Source organism: Poromitra crassiceps, assembly GCF_964638095.1.
Source record: "Poromitra crassiceps genome assembly, chromosome: 5".
Lineage (NCBI taxonomy): Eukaryota > Metazoa > Chordata > Actinopteri > Beryciformes > Melamphaidae > Poromitra > Poromitra crassiceps.
Window position 1 is genome coordinate 30685731 of NC_139642.1, and position 20585 is coordinate 30706315.

At 45.8% G+C, this 20585-nt stretch overlaps 2 protein-coding genes across 2 annotated transcripts in view; one reads left to right on the forward strand and one right to left on the reverse strand.

The window, feature by feature from the left end:
- The window catches only part of egfem1 (EGF-like and EMI domain containing 1), a gene marked incomplete at both ends in the record, with an annotated part of 92890 nt that overhangs the window by 40245 nt on the left and 32060 nt on the right, over positions 1–20585 (forward strand). Inside the window, 10 exons of the mRNA XM_083636617.1 lie at positions 374–511; positions 1153–1275; positions 2147–2269; positions 2960–3187; positions 3337–3465; positions 6923–7051; positions 7392–7520; positions 17134–17268; positions 18762–18896; positions 20404–20529. Of these exons, the coding sequence (XP_083492743.1) occupies positions 374–511; positions 1153–1275; positions 2147–2269; positions 2960–3187; positions 3337–3465; positions 6923–7051; positions 7392–7520; positions 17134–17268; positions 18762–18896; positions 20404–20529 (1395 nt within the window). The remainder of the gene's footprint in view (positions 1–373; positions 512–1152; positions 1276–2146; positions 2270–2959; positions 3188–3336; positions 3466–6922; positions 7052–7391; positions 7521–17133; positions 17269–18761; positions 18897–20403; positions 20530–20585) is intronic.
- LOC310777355 (EH domain-containing protein 2-like) lies at positions 12682–16161 on the reverse strand (the record flags this gene model as incomplete). The annotated part of the gene is made up of 6 exons (XM_083637688.1): positions 12682–13242; positions 13367–13531; positions 13745–14157; positions 14590–14687; positions 15169–15345; positions 15941–16161. 6 exons carry the CDS (start codon positions 16159–16161, stop codon positions 12682–12684), a joined length of 1635 nt encoding a protein of 544 aa, XP_083493814.1.

Sequence of the window (20585 nt, forward strand, 5' to 3'; positions counted from 1 at the left end):
AGTTCTTTCTCCTCTGTAGCTAGTGCTTTCTCCTCTGTAGCTAGTGCTTTCTCCTCTGTGGCTAGTTCTTTCTCCTCTGTGGCTAGTGCTTTCTCCTCTGTGGCTAGTGCTTTCTCCTCTGTAGCTAGTTCTTTCTCCTCTGTGGCTAGTTCTTTCTCCTCTGTAGCTAGTGCTTTCTCCTCTGTAGCTAGTGCTTTCTCCTCTGTGGCTAGTGCTTTCTCCTCTGTGGCTAGTGCTTTCTCCTCTGTGGCTAATACTTTCCAGACTGAGATAGGGCAAAATAATTGGCCTCATTAGCCACAATTGCTATGTAGCATCGTTCTTAAGGCTTCATGCTTATATGTAGTTGCGGTTTTGCTCTTTTCTCCTCCAGGCATTGAGATGGAGATAGTTAACAGCTGTGAGAAGAACAACGGAGGTTGTTCTCACCACTGTGAGCACACTACCAACGGCCCCCTCTGCTCCTGTAACCAAGGTTACCGTCTGGACCGGGACAGGAAGACCTGTGTAGGTAAGTACTCTATATTCTATATTCTCATTGTCCTTCTGGTTCTAGTTCTTTCTGCCTGCCAGTCTGCGTTTATGTGTTTCATTGTCTCTTCCTCTCTCTCGTCTGCTCAAACCATCCTCATCATGTGACCTCACATTCTGTTAAGCTCTACGTATCAGTCTGGACTTTCAGCCGCCCGAATCGATTTCAGTGGGCGGCCGCGGGAGTACTTACCTTGACAGACAGCTCCTTTAGCCAATCAGCATCGCCAAATCAAATCCGCTGGTGCATACTCTTGTTCTTGTCTAATTGTTGTTATTTAATCGAAATAACTGCACTTATGCCTGTGTTCACTCTACTAATGTTAAGGTTACCGCTCGTTGCTTCGGGAGATGCCACTACTGTTTTGCCAGTGGCGTCCCTGATTGGCCCGTTCGTTACGTCAACTAGCACACAGTCCCTGATTGGCCCTGTTACATTGTAATTTCTGGAATCGTTGTGGGCGGGTGGAAGTCCACACTGATTCGTGGAGCGAAACAGAGTGTGAGGTCACGTGATCAGAATGTTTTTTTTTACCAGGCTACATGATCTCTCTCTACTGTCTCTCTTTCTCTGTCTCTGTCCATCTGCTGAACCCGACTCCCTCTCTGTGCCATCCTCAGATAGTGATGAGTGTGAGAGGGGCGAGGCGTGCTGCAGTCACTCCTGCAGGAACTACCCAGGAGGCTACGAGTGCAGCTGCAGAGCCGGACACAGACCCAACCCAGACGGCTGCGGCTGCGATGGTCAGAGCGCTGGATTCTTAGCACATTGCCTAGTGCAGCGCTGCCCACTGTTCTCTATGCAGCGCTGCCCACTGTTCTCTATGCAGCGCTGCCCACGTGTTCTCTATGCAGCGCTGCCCACTGTTCTCTATGCAGCGCTGCCCACGTGTTCTCTATGCAGCGCTGCCCACGTGTTCTCTATGCAGCGCTGCCCACTGTTCTCTATGCAGCGCTGCCCACTGTTCTCTATGCAGCGCTGCCCACTGTTCTCTATGCCGCGCTGCCCGCTGTTCTCTATGCCGCGCTGCCCACTGTTCTCTATGCAGCGCTGCCCACTGTTCTCTATGCCGCGCTGCCCACTGTTCTCTATGCAGCGCTGCCCACTGTTCTCTATGCAGCGCTGCCCACTGTTCTCTATGCCGCGCTGCCCGCTGTTCTTTATGCCGCGCTGCCCACGTGTTCTCTATGCAGCGCTGCCCGCTGTTCTCTATGCAGCGCTGCCCACTGTTCTCTATGCCGCGGCACGCTTATGTGAGACACTAGTTTCCGCGGCACATTGACTTACTGATTGCTCAGAAGTAAAACCATGTGTGCATCAGCATTATTAGTGACATCAAAACGGTTCTCGTGTGCGCTTCACCGCCATAATGACAATGTCCACACTTAAAGTATCATTCAGTTACATCAAATCACAACATAAGCCCCAGTTGTTATTATCCAATCATCATCTGTTCCTCGTCATTCACCCAGCTGTGTGTGTGTGTGTGTGTGTGTGTGTGTGTGTGTGTGTGTGTGTGTGTGTGCGTGTGCGTGTGCGTGTGCGTGTGCGTGTGCGTGTGCGTGCGCGTGCGCGTGTGCGTGTGCGTGTGTGTGTGTGTGTGTGTGTTGGTAGACATTGATGAGTGTGCGACAGAGAGCTCAGGCTGTGAACACTACTGCGTCAACACTCTGGGAACGTACGAGTGTTTTTGTCGACTCGGCTTCCGCTTGGACCAGGACCAGCACTCCTGCATCCGTGAGTGCAATTCATCTTACAGGTGTCCATAGTCTGGATTTCTTGTTCATGTTTGTATTTAATCTTGTTGCAAACTGAATTGATGTTTTTTTTTTTTTTAATCAATTCTTTTTTTCCGGATTTCCCTCTGTTCCCTGCTGTCCTGGCGCTCCACCCCCTCTACCGATCTGGGGAGAGTTGTAGACTAGCACATGCTTCCTCCGATACATCCTCAGTCACCAGCCGCTTCTTTTTCAACTGACAGCGAGGAGTTTCACCGGCAGGACGTAGCGCGTGGGAGGATCACGCTATTCCCCCATTTCCCATCCCCCCAAACAGGCCGACCAGAGGAGGCACTAGTGCAGCGACCAGGACATATACCCTTAATCCAACATCCCACCCACAAACACGGCCAATTGTGCCTGTATGAACTCCCGACCAAGCCAGAGGTAACATGGGGGGCTCGAACCTGCAACCCTCATGTTGTAGGCAGGGAATCTACCTCTGCACTAACCGGACGCCCCCAAACAGAATAGAATTGTCAGATGAACTGTAGTTTCAAATACTGATTTTGATGTCATCAAGTCAGTGTCCTTGATTGTCTGTGAACTATCGTCATCAGTCATCAGGTTGATTAAGTGAATCATCCGTGTCAGTTGCCTAACTGAAAGTGGATTGTCCCTAACCTTGGTTGGTACGGTGTGTCTGTAGCTCTGTATGGCAGAGAGCTGGAAGAGGAGGAGGAGGAAGAAGACGAGGAGGAGCTGGAGGTTCACAGACTGCCAGACCTGCTGTTCCGCCCGCCTCCTCAGCTCCTGCAGTACACAGCAGCTCTGCACTTCCCCCAACACAGTGATGATGATGATGATGATGATTATGACAATGATGAAGAGGGAGAGGTGCAGAGGGAGCGTCGCGGAGAACTGATCAGCCACATAGGTACCACACAGGCACGAGTAATGATGCTAACCTGCACACTTTGTTAGAGATTTAACTATTTTAATGACATTTTACAATTATTCAGACATCAAAAACAGACCTTAAAGTATTTAAAAATGTGTCTGTAATTACCATCCCCTCTTTCTCAGTGTGTCTAGAGGGCTCCTTTGGAGACGACTGCAGTGTGAGCTGTAGCGACTGTGTGAATGGAGTGTGTAGTGCAGACAGAGGGCGCTGTGAATGCTCACCTGGATGGACTGGGACCATCTGTAACCAGAGTAAGACCCTCAATAGTTGATCTGTAATGTCTTTGATACATTTGTTCATGTTTGAGATCTGTTCATGAATATGTCATGTTATATGAGCTCACTTTAATGCTCAAATGCACCTAGGAATGGCCATTACTGGTGATGTGTACAGTGCATTGTGACTACGTAGAGGTTTGATCACACTGTGAACCTTACCGCTCACAATACATCACTAGCAATATCAATGTTTTTGTCCAGACCTGTGAATGTGTCAGTGCATGAAGTTGAAGATGATAAATTGCCCTACCTCCTGCAGGGATAGAGCACTCTAGCTGGCTGACCCTGAACCTCAACAAGAGGCCTACAAAGAGTATGTTCTCCATGGGAGATGTGAAAAGGTATATCGGATCAGAAAGTCAATGTTAGGACTTCCTGGATGTTGAGTGGCTTTTTGAGCTGCATAAGTACTTGGAAAGCAACCCACTTGATGATGTATGGCCATGCGCTCATTGCTTTGCATGAGAGCCTATTTTCAGTTAGAGAAAGAGCAGTTGAAGGAAAGAAAGTTGAAAAGTGCACTCATAGCTCTGATGCAAAACAAATTTTGCTCTAAACCAGCATTTAAGTGGTGCAGTGTGTCTTCACGAGAGTATACTATTTCATAATAATAAAAAATGTTGTTTTAGCCACTGCACCCACTGTTGTTTGGCATTCACCTATACTTTTTTTTTATTACCATTGGAAGGTTTTGAGTTAAAAATTAAACAAAACAAGTGCTGCAATCCCATAGCTCGTCTGCTGGTTGTTCAAACAACCTCCATTCACTATTCACCTTATCCCCATAATGCTTACCTGAAGGATCCAGATACTTAAAATAGTTATCTCGAGGATATCCTGTAACTATTTGAAAGTTAAAAATGTAAGCTGGAAAAAAAAATAAAAAAAAATAGGCCTAATTATAATGTATTTGTGTCCAGATCATATCCAAAATGACAAATAGGTAATGCTAATGATACATGGCAATGATACCTGCAATATAGACAAGCGCGCACACGCACGTATGCACGCGCACACACACACACACACACACGGTAACACATTACAGCTCGTTCCCACAGGATTGCATCCTATTCTAGCTCTATAGGATTGAACGGTCCATTGAAAGGTGGTGTGGTTTTAAAGAGCGATGAGATATCTCCCCGTGTGTGTGTGCATCTGTCCCGGGCCATGCATCAAAAGCTGTCTGCTGGTCGGCGTGGGAGGCTGGCTTGTTTATGGGCTCCAGAACACAGGAGCACCGGGGGAATCAATCTGTGGGCTGCTGGAGCCAGGCCAGCTAGGCCCACAGCGAGAGCACCGCCCGGGCCAGGGCCCACAGCGAGAGCGCCGCCCCGGGGCCAAGGATGTCCAGCGCTGGGTTTAGAGAGCCAGGCACCATGGTTCCCATCCAGCTTCATGATTAATGGCTGTGTTTGGCCTGAACTCTAGACTGGGCAGTAATCATGAGCAGAGAGCCACACGGGATAAATCTGTTACAAGCAGTCAGTCAGATGCTCCCTGAAGGGGATGCTACTGTACATGGGCAACATGTGGAGGTGAGGGAGATGAGCAATATTGCTGCCTGCAGCAATGAGAGGAATTGTTAGAGAATCACATAGTGCTCTATAAGGAGCAAACGTATAATGGTGAAATGATGTTGGTCATAATTTTTTTTGCCCATCTATGGCCTTTAAAGAGGTAGTTTACAACCCTCTCTTTCATGACCTGTGGACAGATATGGGGCATTTTTATGGGCTTATTTTGTAAAGTTATAGCCTCAAAAGCCACATATGGTACAAATGAAGAAGTTCACTCCAGAAGGATATTCATGGTAGATCTTCCTGATATTGGGTTACAGCCTCTTTTGCACAATCTACGTCTCACTGATCTCAGAGCTGCTGCTTCACTTTATCACCTTCTTTATGATTGGTAGAGACTTCATGTAAAGAGTAAAGGACCCCTAATATTTAGTACATCCAGTATACAGTATATACAGTATACTGCATATATATTCATTTTGAGTTATCCTATGTTTATTGATTAATATGACAGAGCATTATGATAGGAACAGAAAAAGTGGAAGCAAGCAAGCTCAAAGACAAAATTGTGATCAAGAGTGGAAAAAGGAGCTTCTTGGCTTCTTTTTAGAGAAAACTTGAATGCAGAAGTGTTGGTACACAGGTAACCTGCACAGGTTTACAATACAATGTACAACTTCAAAAAATAGGAGACACGGGTAAGAAAAACGCAACGTGTTTCAACCTCACTGGGTCTTCGTCAGGCTGTGTTGATCACACTGGAGAGCATTATGATATTCATCTCTTTTGTAGTCAAACTTTTGTAACCACTGTTTATTTATTTTGTAAATTTCACTGTGTAGTGGTATATACTCAGTGTATTATTATCTATATGTGATAGAAGATGCTGTACTCTTACCAAGTAAATTTATTATTCCATGGAATGATCGTAAACTAGTTTATCTTCCCATAGAGTAACATAAAAAAATACTATGAAGAAAGTGTGACGTGGAATGTGTGCAGACATTTACCTGAAGCAGTGGAATTCTGTGCTTTAGCACGTCTTTAAGGGCCAGCTGGGTGCCTGGGCCATGTCATAACTGCTAACAGGGCCGGTGAGAATCAGCTGGGTGCCTGGGCCATGTCATAACTGCTAACAGGGCCAGTGAGAATCAGCTGGGTGCCTGGGCCATGTCATAACTGCTAACAGGGCCAGTGAGAATCAGCTGGGTGCCTGGGCCATGTCATAACTGCTAACAGGGCCAGTGAGAATCAGCTGGGTGCCTGGGCCATGTCATAACTGCTAACAGGGCCAGTGAGAATCAGCTGGGTGCCTGGGCCATGTCATAACTGCTAACAGGGCCAGTGAGAATCAGCTGGGTGCCTGGGCCATGTCATAACTGCTAACAGGGCCAGTGAGAATCAGCTGGGTGCCTGGGCCATGTCATAACTGCTAATAGGGCCAGTGAGAATCAGCTGGGTGCCTGGGCCATGTCATAACTGCTAACAGGGCCAGTGAGAATCAGCTGGGTGCCTGGGCCATGTCATAACTGCTAACAGGGCCAGTGAGAATCAGCTGGGTGCCTGGGCCATGTCATAACTGCTAACAGGGCCAGTGAGAATCAGCTGGGTGCCTGGGCCATGTCATAACTGCTAATAGGGCCAGTGAGAATCAGGAAGTCAGGAAGGCACACACTGTGGGCAAACACAGCATGAAAGGTGATGGTGTTCACTGACTCCTATACCTCCAGTCCAGAACCCTTCACTTCACTGCATTTACTCTGTGCTCTCTTCTATTCAACAACTCTGTGAACTATCTCTATCTCTCTCCCTCCCCCTCCCTCTCTCTCTCTCTCCCTATCATTCTCTCTCTCCCTCTCCCCCTCCCTCTCTGTCTCTCCCTCCCTCTCTCTCTCCCTCTCTCTCTCCAGCTTGTCCACAGGGGACCTATGGGCAGTCCTGTAACAGTCTGTGCCGCTGTCAGAATGGAGGTATCTGTGACTCTGTGGCTGGGAGCTGTCTGTGCCCCCCTGGGGTGCAGGGCCTGCTCTGTGAGGATGGTGTGTACACCACACACACACACACACACACACACACACACACACACACGGGCGCGCGCGCAGTGCACACACACACGCACACGCACATGCGCACGCACATGCACACACACACACACACACACACACACACGCACACACACACACACACACACACACACACACACACACACACACACACACACACAAACACACACACACACACACACACACACACACACACACACACACACACACACACACACAGGCTCAGAGATGACATGATTTGAGATGAACACAGCTCACAGAAGTTGGGCCTCCAGGCTAAAGTGTTTTTCTGGCATGACTCCTGCCATGCTGACAGGTTGTCCACAGGGCTACTTTGGGAGGCAGTGCCGAAGGCCGTGCAACTGTCCCAACAATGGACGCTGCCATCGCCTCTATGGAGCCTGCCTGTGCTCCCCAGGACTGTATGGCCGTTTCTGCCACCTGCGTGAGTACACACTGAACCTTATGTTAGTATGCTTGATAGTGATGATGATTATGATTATGAAGATGCTGGTGTCGATGATGGTGATGGTGATAATTCTATTCCAAACAATGAAATATCACTAACTCAAAATAAGTTCAGGAGTTTAATGTTATTTTCCCATTACTAATTAAAAATACATTGCAATGATATGAGATATGAGAGAAAGTCTGATTCTCAATAGGGTACCTGCTGTATAAGTCCCAAAAAGGACAACTTAAAGTTACAATCCACCCTAAAATACTAACGATGTAGACGATGTTTCCACCGCAGCTGGAATGGAGTTCAATATGAGAACAAAGGTCAACTTTCAAAAAATCAATGCTACATGTCAGGTTTTGGTGTCAGCCAAAATAACTTCTTTCTAGACTCACCATTTTGCACCGATGTTCAGCAATCACACAGAGATAAATCTATCATACAAGAGGTTTCTCTTGTATGATAGATTTCTCAACCTACAGTAGCCTGTAAGAAGTAACCTCAATAGACCAGAATGCAATGCACCCAATAGACCTCATGCTTTGAGTAATGGCTGCAACTCGGACTTTTTCTCGATGGGAAAAAAACTCTTTCTTGCTTATCACCACTATTACTACAGCTGGATGCATCCATTTCAGGCAGGCTCTCTGGGTGGGGGGGTTGTCCAAAAGCATTTTGGGGAAATGTAGGAAATCACTAATGAAGTAGAAGTAGACGAGGCGAGCTCAGGGAAATTGGATTCATCAAAAAAGTATAGTACAGACGTAGCATAATGCACGTCGACACAAAATCACTCGTGGAACGCATCACAGATTGATATGTAACAGTGAAAGAGTACCTTAGAGTTGACTTTTCCTTTGGGAGTTCAAACCTTTTTATTTATTTTATTTTATTTAACCTTTATTTAGACAGGCGAGTCATTAAGAACAAATTCTTATTTACACTGACGGCCTGTGGGGTAAGGGAGAGGGGCTGCAAAAAAGGTCATGTTAAGGATAAAAAGGATAAAAACAGTGCATTATAAAACAGGGTATAAAACATAACAGCAATCACATAGGATAGAGCCAAAACTCAACATAACACAACACAGCACAACGTAGAACCAACACAACACAGTACAACGTAGCACAACACAACAAGACAAAACAATACAGGATAAACCAAACAAAACACAGCATGATGGGGGAAGGGGGTAGATGGAGGGAGGGGTAGAGAGGGAGGGAGGGGGGATGGGAAGAAGGGAGGAGGGAGGGAGGAAAGGAGAAGGGGAAAGGGGGTAAAGGGAGGGGGGAGGGAAGAAGGGAGGGGGAGGGGAGGAAAAGGGGAAGGGGGTAGAGGGAGGGGGGATGGGAAGAAGGGAGGGGGGAGGGAGGAAAGGAGAAGGGAAAGGGGGTAGAGGGAGGGAAGGGGTAAAGAGGGAGGGGGAGATGGGAAGAAGGGGGGGTAGGAAAAGGAGAAGGGGGAGGGGGTAGAGAGGGAAAGGGGGGGTAGTAAAGGGAGAAGGGGGAGGGGGGGTACTATGAGGGGGGGAAGCAGACACAGCGGTCAACAAAGAGCTGTTGGAGTTGCTGTTTGAAAATGGAAAGTGATGTCAGGGTTGCAAGTTTGAGGGTGCTCTGAAGAATATTCCAGTCGTATGCTGCTGCAAAACGGAAGGAGGTGCGGCCGAAGACAGTTCTATAAGCGGTTGAGCTGGGGATAGAAAGTTTGATGTACCCGCTTGATCTTGTACTATAGGTGTTTGTTGCTATGTGGAGGAGAGATGAGAGGTAATGTGGTGTCTTGCCTAGTATGGACTTAAAAATAAAGTGGTGCCAATGGAGGGATCGTCGGGTTTTAAGGGAGGGCCAGTCTACCAGATTGTAGAGGTCACAGTGGTGAGTCTGGAAGGGTGCATTGGTGGCGAAACGGATAGCTGAATGGTGAAGCGTGTCTAATTTTTTGAGGGCTGATGCTGAAGCTGTTCTATAAATGATATCGCCGTAATCTAAAATCGGAAGAATTGTCAACTTGACGAGGGTGTGTTTGGCCGGATGAGTGAAGGAAGATTTATTGCGGAAGAGGAAAGCTAATCTTGCTTTGATTTTAGTCTGAAGGTTATTGATGTGTGTATTGAAGGAAAGGGATGAGTCCAGCCAGATACCCAGGTATTTGTAAGAATCCACAAATTCCAGGGCCACGCCCTCAGGTGTGCCATCGGCACAGATGATCTTGGGGGGTCTGGGGGCATCCTTAATTCGGGAGAAGAGCATACACTTTGTTTTTTTTGTGTTAAGGCGGAGATGGAGATTGAGAAAAGATTTCTCTACGTCCGTGAGGCTCTGTTGGAGAGTGGTTGCTGCAGATTGGAGGGAGGGGCCAACTGAATACAGGATGGTATCATCGGCGTAGAGGTGGATACGGGAGTTGCCCGCTGCTTTAGCAACATCATTAATATATATGGAAAATAAGATAGGGCCCAGGATAGAGCCCTGTGGCACACCTTTGAAAACAGCAAGAGGATCAGATATGATGTTCCCAGTTTTCACCTGCTGGATACGGTTAGCGAGATAGCTCGCGAACCAATCACAGCAGGAGGGGGACAAGCCGATGCTGGAGAGTCTACGCAGCAGGGTATTGTGTTCGACAGAGTCGAAGGCTTTAGCCAGGTCGATAAAGGTGGCTAAGCAGACCTGCTTGCTGGCCAAAGCTGAGGTGACATCATCGAGGACCTTCATGGTGGCGGTCAGACATCCATGACCGGATCGAAAACCAGATTGTAGGTCTGAAAGGATATGGTTGGATGTAAGGAAGTGGTTGAGTTGTTTGTGAACCAGCTTCTCCATGACTTTGGCTAGGCATGGCAAGATGGAGATCGGCCGATAGCAATTAGGATCAGAGCCAGTGCCACCCTTGAAGAGGGGGAAGACCATGGCTGTTTTCCAATCAGGGGGGAAGGTGGAGAGTTGAAGAGAGAGATTGAAAAGAGTTGAGACAGGGGCCGCAATGAGGTGTGCAGCTGCTTTTAGGAACCTGGGATCGAGCCCGTCAAAGCCGGCGGATTTATTTGGGTCCAGCAAGGAGAGTTCCTTCTGTACCTCTGAGATTGAAAAAGGTTTGAAAGAGAAGCCGGTGTCGCGGAGGAGGGGGATAGGGGGGGTGGGGGGGGAAGAAATCTACACTCTTCAGTGATGATGAGGAACATAAATAACACCATCCTCAGGTGGTTCACTAATAGACTAAACGATGAGTATTACTAATAGGCTCATCATCACTGATACTTTGTTAGTTGGCTGCTTGTTATAAAACAACAGACTGCTATTACCAGGTTAGTTTATATTTAGGAAATTATTGCATTATATTAGGGTTGTCAAAAATATCAATAGTATCGAAAAGTATCAATACTGAAAATTTGAATCGGATACAATACTCATTGCAACAGGTATCGATAGTATCGATAAGTATCAATACTAAATATTTGAAACGGATACAATACTCATTTGCAACAGTTTTCGATACCATCAGTGCTTTCTTTTAACTCATTCACCGCCAATGACGTCTTTGACGTGTTATCAGAAATAGCCCTCCCCGCCAATGACGTGTTTGACGTGTTTTTGTTTTTATTACTGCAGGGCGTAGTTTAAACACTTCCCCAGCCTGTCACATGGTATCAGGTCCCTATCATCTAAGACAACACGTGAACAAACACATACCGCAGCTGTTGTTTTGAAATTGAGCAGGAGGAAAAGCAGAAAACTGGTAACGCTTCCTTGTGCAGACAGGAGAAACGCCATTGAAACGCGCCTCGGCGCGCTGCACGAGCTGGAGTCGCCTTCCTCTGTGCCAGCCGGGAGAAAGTAATCAAGAGATGTGTTTGATCATCGGAGGAATGAGGAAATGATCGATCAGTTTGCGAGGGCGGTGAGGACGTGTTGAATAGCCGAGGGGAAAACGGGAACGATCAGATAGCAGGGGATATGACAGGGAGTCGGAGACATGGACGAGGACGGGTGCAAAATAAACACACAACAGCAAGGCACAAGGCAGAAGCGGGAGTCAGAGCAGCCCGCTGTCCTTTCTCAAGAGCTATTCAGTTGGTTCATGTAATCGCTGGGCTGCGTGCCCTCCAGTGTTGCTCCTGGCCAATCCCAGCGCCACAGGGCGTGGTTATTGCTTATCCTATGTGGGGTTAGAAATCTAAAAGGGGGATCGTGTGTGTGTGTGTGTGTGTGTGTGTGTGTGTGTGTGTGTGTCTGTCTGTCTGTCTGTCTGTCTGTCGGTGTGTCTGTCTGTCTGTCTGTCTGTCTGTCTGTCTGTCTGTCTGTCTGTCTGCACACTCACACCGAGTAAACTGTATTGTTGAATGTAAAAAAAAAGCACTTCATGTGTATATATATATATATATATATATTTTTTTTTGTCATTTGTGTCCTAACGAATAATATTTACATGTCTGATGTCAATACAGTTCAAAATAAAAGAATTGAGAGCGAGTTCTGCATGAGATTGTGTGCATAAATACATAAATGCTATTTTCTGCAATTTCTTTTCTCAGAGAGACATTTTGGGGGAAAACAGGGTGTATATAAATGGCTATAAGTAGAGTACAGAACATGCTAAAAGCTCACTTTTTTTTTCCTGGTGAACCCAGAGACGTACATCTTCATTTTGAGGTATTGCAAATCACTCTGGTGCTAATAGATAATTTACTGTGGGTCTTGAAAGATGACCAACAATTATGAAAATCTTTGGCCTGTGCTAAATATTGGCAGTCCTAAACTGGCGGTGAATGAGTTAATGAAAAATCAATGATTTTCCCCTCCCTATCATTGGTGGGTATCTGTTGCTTCAACAAGCTAAACGTGTTCTAATGGCTAGAGCAGGGCTAATCTGCTGTCTAAATTAAAAGTTTTATCACGCCTAGATTATGGAGAAGTGTGCCTCTGTCCGTCCATCTGTCTAACTTTATTTTTATGCCTCTTGATGTGTCGTCATCCCACCCTTCCCGTGGTATCGAAAATGGTATTGAGTATCGATATTTTCCTGGGTATCGGTATCGAAGTAGAAATTATAGTATCGTAACATCCCTACATTATACAGTAGTGATAAGGCACAAACAATGCTGTTAAATATTGGGTGAATAAACGTTTACATTCTGATGTCACATTTACTCTTCCTCATTGGTTGTGTGTAGCCTTTTTGATGGCGGCACCAGGTGAGACGGCAGCTCTCTGGGTAGCCAGTGGCCGTCCAGTTTGCCCTTGATAAGGTGCATGGCTAAAGCAAACTCCTCATTGTCCAGTGTGCCGTCACAGTCCACATCAGAGAGCCGCCAGATGTGAGCCAGCACAGAGTTGGGCAGATGAGTGGTCACCATCCACTCTTTGACTTTGGTGCTGTTCAGTCTGCCCTCGACTGGACAGAGACTGAAGAAGATCTCGTCGTACTTCGGCTTGTATTTCTCCACCGCCCACTCATCCAGATCTGTTTCGCCGCTCTCGTCATCTTTTGGGATTTCCTTGAAAGGATCTCTCTTGTAACAAGATGGTCTGAATGTTCCCAAAAATTCACCATCCAGCACCCCGGGTAGGGCCCTCTTCCACAGCTCTTGCTGTTGGAGTAAGGGCATCAGCTTGGCGATGTCAGTGGACAGGAGCTTGTCCAAGGAAGCCATGAGGCTTGGTTTTAGGGTCTTGAACTTTGAGAAATCTTGACCCATAAGCCGCTCCTGAAAATGGAGGTAAGGTTGAAAATGAACCATTCTGAATTTAACAACGATCTTTTGCACTCAGTTGATCACATCAATTTGCAAAATATGGTTTGTATGCAGCGAGAATAAAGTAGTGGTCAACCTGCATCTTGGTGCAGTCGGGGAAGTCGCCAGCTGGGACTCGATGTTGCTGCTGGATCTTGTTGAAGATGACAGGAAGCTGGTAGATCAGATTGTGCTTCTTGGATTCTTTGCAAAAGATGGTCGGCATTTCCTGCTTCAGGTAGCTGATGATGTGCGAATGAGCCTAGGAAGGGGACAAAATCAGACATGATGAGTGCAACTGAAACAGTGTCAGTTATCAGTGCCAAACATGCTGAAGCTTCATTTTTGGATATTTACCCAAATAATGGATTAGAACCTAGAACAGTTTTATTCCAAAATATTTAATATAATCCAGCAATCACCTTTAATAGTGCTTGACAGTGATTTCTGATAGATAAACGAAAATATCTCTCACCCTGACTAAGCGTGCCCTCTTCACCAGGTCGTTCAGCTTCCGCACCGCAGCGTTGCGCGGCAGGTTCCTTATGTCGGCCAGCAGATCCTCTTCCTCCATCTCTAACAGCTGGTAGTGGTCACACGGCTGCCTCGGCTCTGACCAGAAAGATCCAATGTACACCCGCAAAATCTCGGGGGTTCGAAACACTTTCCCCAACGACCACATGAGGGCGCCGTACACCCGCATGAGCTGCTGGGAATCCACCCTGTCGGCCTTGTTCAGGACGACGCGCAGCTTGTCCTCGTAGCCGCACAGAGCCCCGAAGGCCCCGGTGAGCTCATCGGAGAACTCCAGCTTATGGGCATCAAACAGGAGGATGATTCGATCCACACGCTCGGCAAACCAGCGCAACACTGCTGGGAAGTCGTATCCTGCGGATAAGGAATGTAAACATAGGGTTCTCATTAACATTGTATGTAATGTGGCAAGCCTCACTGCCTCAAGAAGCAGAGGGATATGTAACATATCCCACTGGTTTCAAGCCATTATGGTTACACCCATAGATTAATATGTCCATAAAGCAAACTAAAGCCTGCCCAGTGACTACATCTCTATCCAACTGGCTGTCATATTCTTCCATGCACTCTGCTTCTGCTTCAACAGTTTGACGTATGTTGGGCTGAAGTATTTTCATTTTCTCACTTCGACTCGTCTCTTAGCAGCATTTTAAATGTCTGCTGTGGTTTGCTCATCATAGCTACAATGCTGTCTGGCTTTCAGAGTTTAACATTCAATTCTGTGTGAAAGTAGATGCTTTTTAACTCCCAAAGTACAATGAGAAGGAAGGTTTTTTAGTAGCGCACCTCGACTCAGTTTTTTCTTAGCAGCAGTTAAGATGCCTGGTGTGTCGATAATGCTGATGTTCTCGAGGACCTGGTTTGGCAGCTGGGCACACTGAAACCTGTAAGAAGGGGGGGGGGGGGGGCAGATGCTTAAACATAGATTTGAAATGCTAATCCCACTTCAGTGAGCTTTATGCATGAATAAAGATAACAAATAATTCCGGCATCAAACTGCAAAATTTGTTTTAGTATTTAGTTCCTGCAACATGTGTTTCCATTCATGAAAATGCTTAACACAGGAAGAAATATTCAAATGATATTCATGAGAGAAAGGAGCAAAAGAAAAAATAAAGGGGAGAGAGAAAAAGAAAGAAAGAAACTGAATCAATCAGAAAACCAATACGTTTTGTTAACCTTGCAAGGCAGCTGGATTCTCGCGAGATCTTAACATTTTGTAGGGTTGTTACCAAAGTAAGAGATCCTTGAAACATCTCTCCTCCTCCTTCACATCACCATCATCTCCCTCTCTCTCTCTCCCTCTCTCTCTCTCTCTCTCTCTCTGTCTGTCTCCCTCTCTCTCTCTCCCTCCCTCCCCCTCACCTGTTCAGAAAGGCATTCCCAAAAGAGTTGAGGTTGCGAAAGGGCTTTCTTGGATCCACTGTAAGTGCATTTCCCGGGATAATTCCCTCAACCTGTCCGCACATAATGGCAGTGAAGCAGTCGGTGGTTGGCTCGGGCCCAACTCTGCTACCGGGAAAATCTTGTTCTATGAGATACCTTAAAACACACACATAGACACACGCACACACACACACGCACGCACGCACGCACGCGCACACACACACGCACACACACACACACACACACACACACACACACACACACACACACACACACACACACACACACACACACACACATATTCACATCTTCAACACCTCCAACAATACATTCAGCATAATACATGTTGTACACACAAAACCTCTCCAATCATTCAGATGCTTAGAACAGTGGTTCTCAACATATGGTCTGGGGACCACTAGGGTCCTTGAGAGGGTTCCAAGGGGGGTCCCAGCAAATTGATGATTTGTTCAACTTCCCCATAATTTAATTTACTAGAATGTAGAGGAATGGCTGTTTTGAGCATGGTTTTGCTGCTATCTCTCTACCTACAACACATATAGTCACAGGATTCTGGACAAAATCATATCCAACAATAGAAATATTATCAGATTTGGGTCAGAGAGACAAACTCTCATCAAAGTCTATGGCCCTAATGTGGACTAAATAAGGGTCCGTGATATGAAAAAGGTTGAGAATCACTGTCTTCGAAGATCTACAAAGGGATTTAAATTCTGTCAAATTGCAATACCTGATGAAAGTCGTCTTCCCCGTTGAGTACTGACCCATCACCAAGACCATGGGTTTGTTGTCAAAGTCTGCATCCTCATAGCTGGGCGAGTGAAAGTGATGGAAAGAGTAGTACTTCTCTATGGGCAGCAGCCTCTTATAATAAAGGTTCTTCAGCTCCTCCATCACCACATTGACATCCTCCAGTGTTTTGGGGTTGGTCCTCAGCCGGCGGAAGGACATGGTGGACATGGCGGCTGGCTTTCCAAAGCTAAAGCAAAATGTCTCAAACCGGCGTGGAAGCTGCTCACTCCTCCAAGACCAAGCTGAGTTTGCATGATGGGAGCCTGCGCGAGTCGAATATTATCAGAACCTCACAGCTGTCTGTTCTATCCTGCAGCGGGACACTTAGAGGGTGGAGAGGGTGTAACCAGAGAGTGCAGCTGCACCTAACAAACAGCCAATGTCAAGCGGGACAGGGTGGGGTTAAGTTCAGTTTTGTTGCTGAAGAGGGAGAATCCTGGCAAATTTCATACAGATTGATTGTTCTAAACCCACGGTAGGGATTTGGCAGTGCTTCGTTTTGACATAACACCATCATGTATCTTGTTCAATGGTGCCGTTACCTAGAGAGGAACTTTCAGATCAAGTTTGCATAACAAAATGAACAACCATATCAACAATAGTAATTATCATCACTGTTATTGTGATCATTTTATCATAATCACATTTCCTTTAGGTGTCCCCCTCTCAAACTCTGCACTTACCCAACTACTCAGCCTGATCTCATATGATCAAATGTATAGTTATACTTCGGAAAAGTAATGCACCCAAATTGTGTTTGATATTCTATGAATTGAGTGAAACAGGAAGCAGGGGGACGGACATCTTAAACAAACAGACATTTAAATAGTGTGATGAAAAGTCGGGTGTGGAGGTCGGGGTGTGGTGGATGGGTGTTCAATTTCCCAACTCATACCAAGATCGTTACTGTGAGTGAAGCTGTCATTTTCAGCAAAAGTGTTTTCTTATTTAACCATAACGAATGTTATGCTGCTGTCCAGTCATAGGCGTAATATGAATCAAGACAGCTGTCCTTGCAAAGGTACAGCACAAATCTAGGGTGCATAACTATTTGTAAGCTTTGAACCTTGTATGAGAAGATGCTGAAATACCATAATGAATGTCAACTTAGCGCTGTCTGTCTCCCTTTAGCCTGTCCCAGGTGGACCCATGGCGCAGGCTGTTCCAAGGAATGCGACTGTGTTCTAGAACATTCCACTGGCTGTGACCCCAAGAAGGGAAGCTGTTCCTGTAAGCCTGGATACCATGGCCCACAGTGTGAGAAAGGTACACACTGCAGAACAGTGTTTTTAATCCAGTTGTTTATTTTGCAACGAAGGGTATTTAAAACAGCTCCCCCAAAATGGGCAAACTGCTATTTGTCTAGCCGTGTTTTTTACGTGAAGGACCCCCTGAGGATCCCCAAATACATCTTTCATTTAAATTCAGAATCAGAATCCCTTTTATTGGCACAGTAGGTAATCAGATTACATGCAAAATCACAAAAAAGTGCAGACCAATATATTCAACAACACACACGCGAATCAGAAGGACCTGAGGGACAAAGAGGAACCCACAGTCCAAAAGGTGCACGAGGAAGTCATGAATGGAGTAAAATATTCTGACGAGAGGAGCAGCCATGACACGTCGAAGCAACCAATAGAGAGCCAAAGTGAACGTCACTTCCTGCCTTTCTCCCTATACCAGTGTCGGAAAAAATACAACGGTGGTGAACGGAGAACGACGTTACTTTTTTGATCCCATTTGAATTGTGTCACGGGGTACACATGTTACATTTTGTCCATTTAAAAGATAACTGTGCATGTCAAGAAAGTCGCAGCTGCTGCTGCTTTAAAGTGACGTATGATGGGGGTGCTTTCAAGCCTTGTTGATTAGGCTGATGGCAGTTGGGAAGAAGCTGTTCTTGTGGCGAGAGGTTTTAGTCTTGACAGACCTCAGTCTCTTGCTGAGGGGGAGCATTTCAAAGAGTCTGTCGCGAGGGGTCGGCCGTGATTTTACGAGGCCACTTCGATGTGCAGGCCCTGAGGGGATGGCAGGTTGCATCCGATTACCTTTACAGCACAGCGGATGATGTGCTAACTCATGAATCAGATTAAATAAAATTACAGTCAAATTCAAAAATTGCTTGTCCACTCTAAAACTAAATTCACATAATGTTATTCTCATGATCCGGGACAGCTCATTATGAAAAAAGAAGAGCCAAGAGTCCATTGACAACAAACTTGAAACCGCCAGCTTTATGGACAATGATTGCTTTTTAGAGTTGAGTTTCCCAGGAGTTGAATCCCTTGGTGCCTCCAAAGTCTTCATCATAATAATGGAATCAAACTATTTGGGTGAACAGAGCAGTGATCTGGATTCTAGCTTCATGAAAAAAGACATGCAAGATCACACGAATGAAAAAACTGAGCTCTGAGTTAAATGTCTTTACTACAGTGTGTAAGCATTCTGAGGTTGACTCCCTAACTTGTTCTTGCAGCCAGCAGTTGATTTAGGGAACACATGATCCTGGGAAAGCAGTTTATGAATGAGCTGTGAATGCTAGAGACCCGGCCCTGATGATCACAGAGAGGTGTTTGGGTGGAATTACCCAACGTACGAGGCATGTCGGCATGTGATCACAAAATGTTTGGAAATGTATTTTGCGTTGGTCCTTTAATGCTATCTCGTTCTGTGTGTGTGTGTGTGTGTGTGTGTGTGTGTGTGTGTGTGTGTGTGTGTGTGTGTGTGTGTGTGTGTGTGTGTGTGTGTGTGTGTAGATTGTGCGTTTGGCTTCTTCGGTGCCGGCTGTGAGCAGCCATGTGACTGTCCAGGTGGAGGGTCATGTGACCCCGGGACTGGAGAGTGCAGCCAGCGATGTCCTGCAGGCCTTCACGGAGACAAATGTCAATTGGGTGAGACAAGCTTTAGTACCAAGAGCTGTTTTAACTCAATATAATGGAGTTTGTTCATATGCTATCGTCAAGAAGATCTATGTTTTTCATTTACTAACATGTACAGAGCGGTGTATGGAAAACATCGTAAGTGTACTGTATACAATCAAGTATATTGCAGGTGTAAATTATACTGTAGAGTCTCACGTACATAAACATTTCACATACATCCTTAAGGCCATTTGTTACCTTTTGAACATTTCAAACACAGTTCTTGTTGATGTATGTGTCCCTCCACAAAGCTCCGCTCCACAGCACCCTCATGTGGTCCTAAACCGTAATAGGGGTTTACCTCACTGTGCATACACATAATTTAGTATGTCTTGTGTGTCAGTGTTTTGTGTGGGCTTGCACACGTGTTCTTGTATGCATACTAGGGCTGGGTATTGGCAAGGACCTCACGATACGATACGTATCACAATACATAGGTCACGATGCGATTGTATCACGATACATTGCGATACAATACATATTGCGATATATTGCAATACTCTACATAATTTACTGAAAATTTAATTTGCTGTGTACCACCCACTAGTGTAATAATATGTACATCACTTTAGATTGATAATTTAGTGGACAAATTGAGTCAAAGCTACAGAGTGTTGAGTGTGTTTACTGAACGCACTGAAATAAAAAGTATTCTTATTGTGTCACTGAACACACGGCTGTGCAAAAAATCGATATGGCGATATATCACGATACTTTTCTGAAATATCGATACAGTATTGCGTGTTTTATGGATGTAGACTGAGAGGACAGCATATCAGAAAAGCCTTTTTCTCTGTTGCATCTCTTTTCTCACAATCAGTTTCTGTTGCCATAATGGCTACAAATCCTTCTCTAACCTGTCTTCATACAATACACCTTCTTCCATGGAGGAAGTGGATTTAGTCTGTGAAATCAATAAGGAACAGGTGTTCCAGTTATCATGTACAACCAGCGTGCGTGCATGTGTGCGTGTGTGCGTGTGCATGTGTGAAAGGAATGTGTGTTGCTCAGCAGGGCTTCCACTGGCTGCTTGCTGATGGAAAGTTCTGGTGGCTCAGGTCTCTATGCTGTCCAGATGGACACTCTGTTAAACTCATAACTCTGTGTCTCTATGGAGTGGCCCAAGATAACACAGCAGAGTTACAGTATGACCGCTCTGATGCACAGTCCAGGCCTCAGCTTGTTTGTTTTATCGAAGAGAGATAAAATAATGATAATAAAATCATTCACATCTTCTGGATTGTGTCTAGCTTAGTTTCCAGGCCATTGCGATTCCAATGACTACTAAAGAGACTATTGGCAGAAACTAAATAAATAAATAAACCTCCGCTTCTCCCTCTCTTTCTTAAACCATTCACCAGTTTGTGTAATTTTGTGTTGGAATGTCTTATGCTGTATTGTGCAATTCTGTACTAAGATGTGTTGTGCCGCCATGTGTTTCTTGTTTCATTGTTGTTGTATAATGTTGTGTGGTCAGCGTGCAGAGCAGGACACTATGGAGAGAGCTGTGCTCTGGCCTGTGACTGTGGAGGGGCTGCCTGTGATCCCATGACTGGACAGTGCATCTGCCCTGCTGGGAGGACAGGCGACTCATGTCAGGAAGGTACTGTACATAACAGAACATGGAAAACTATATAGTAGACCTACAGTATAACTTAT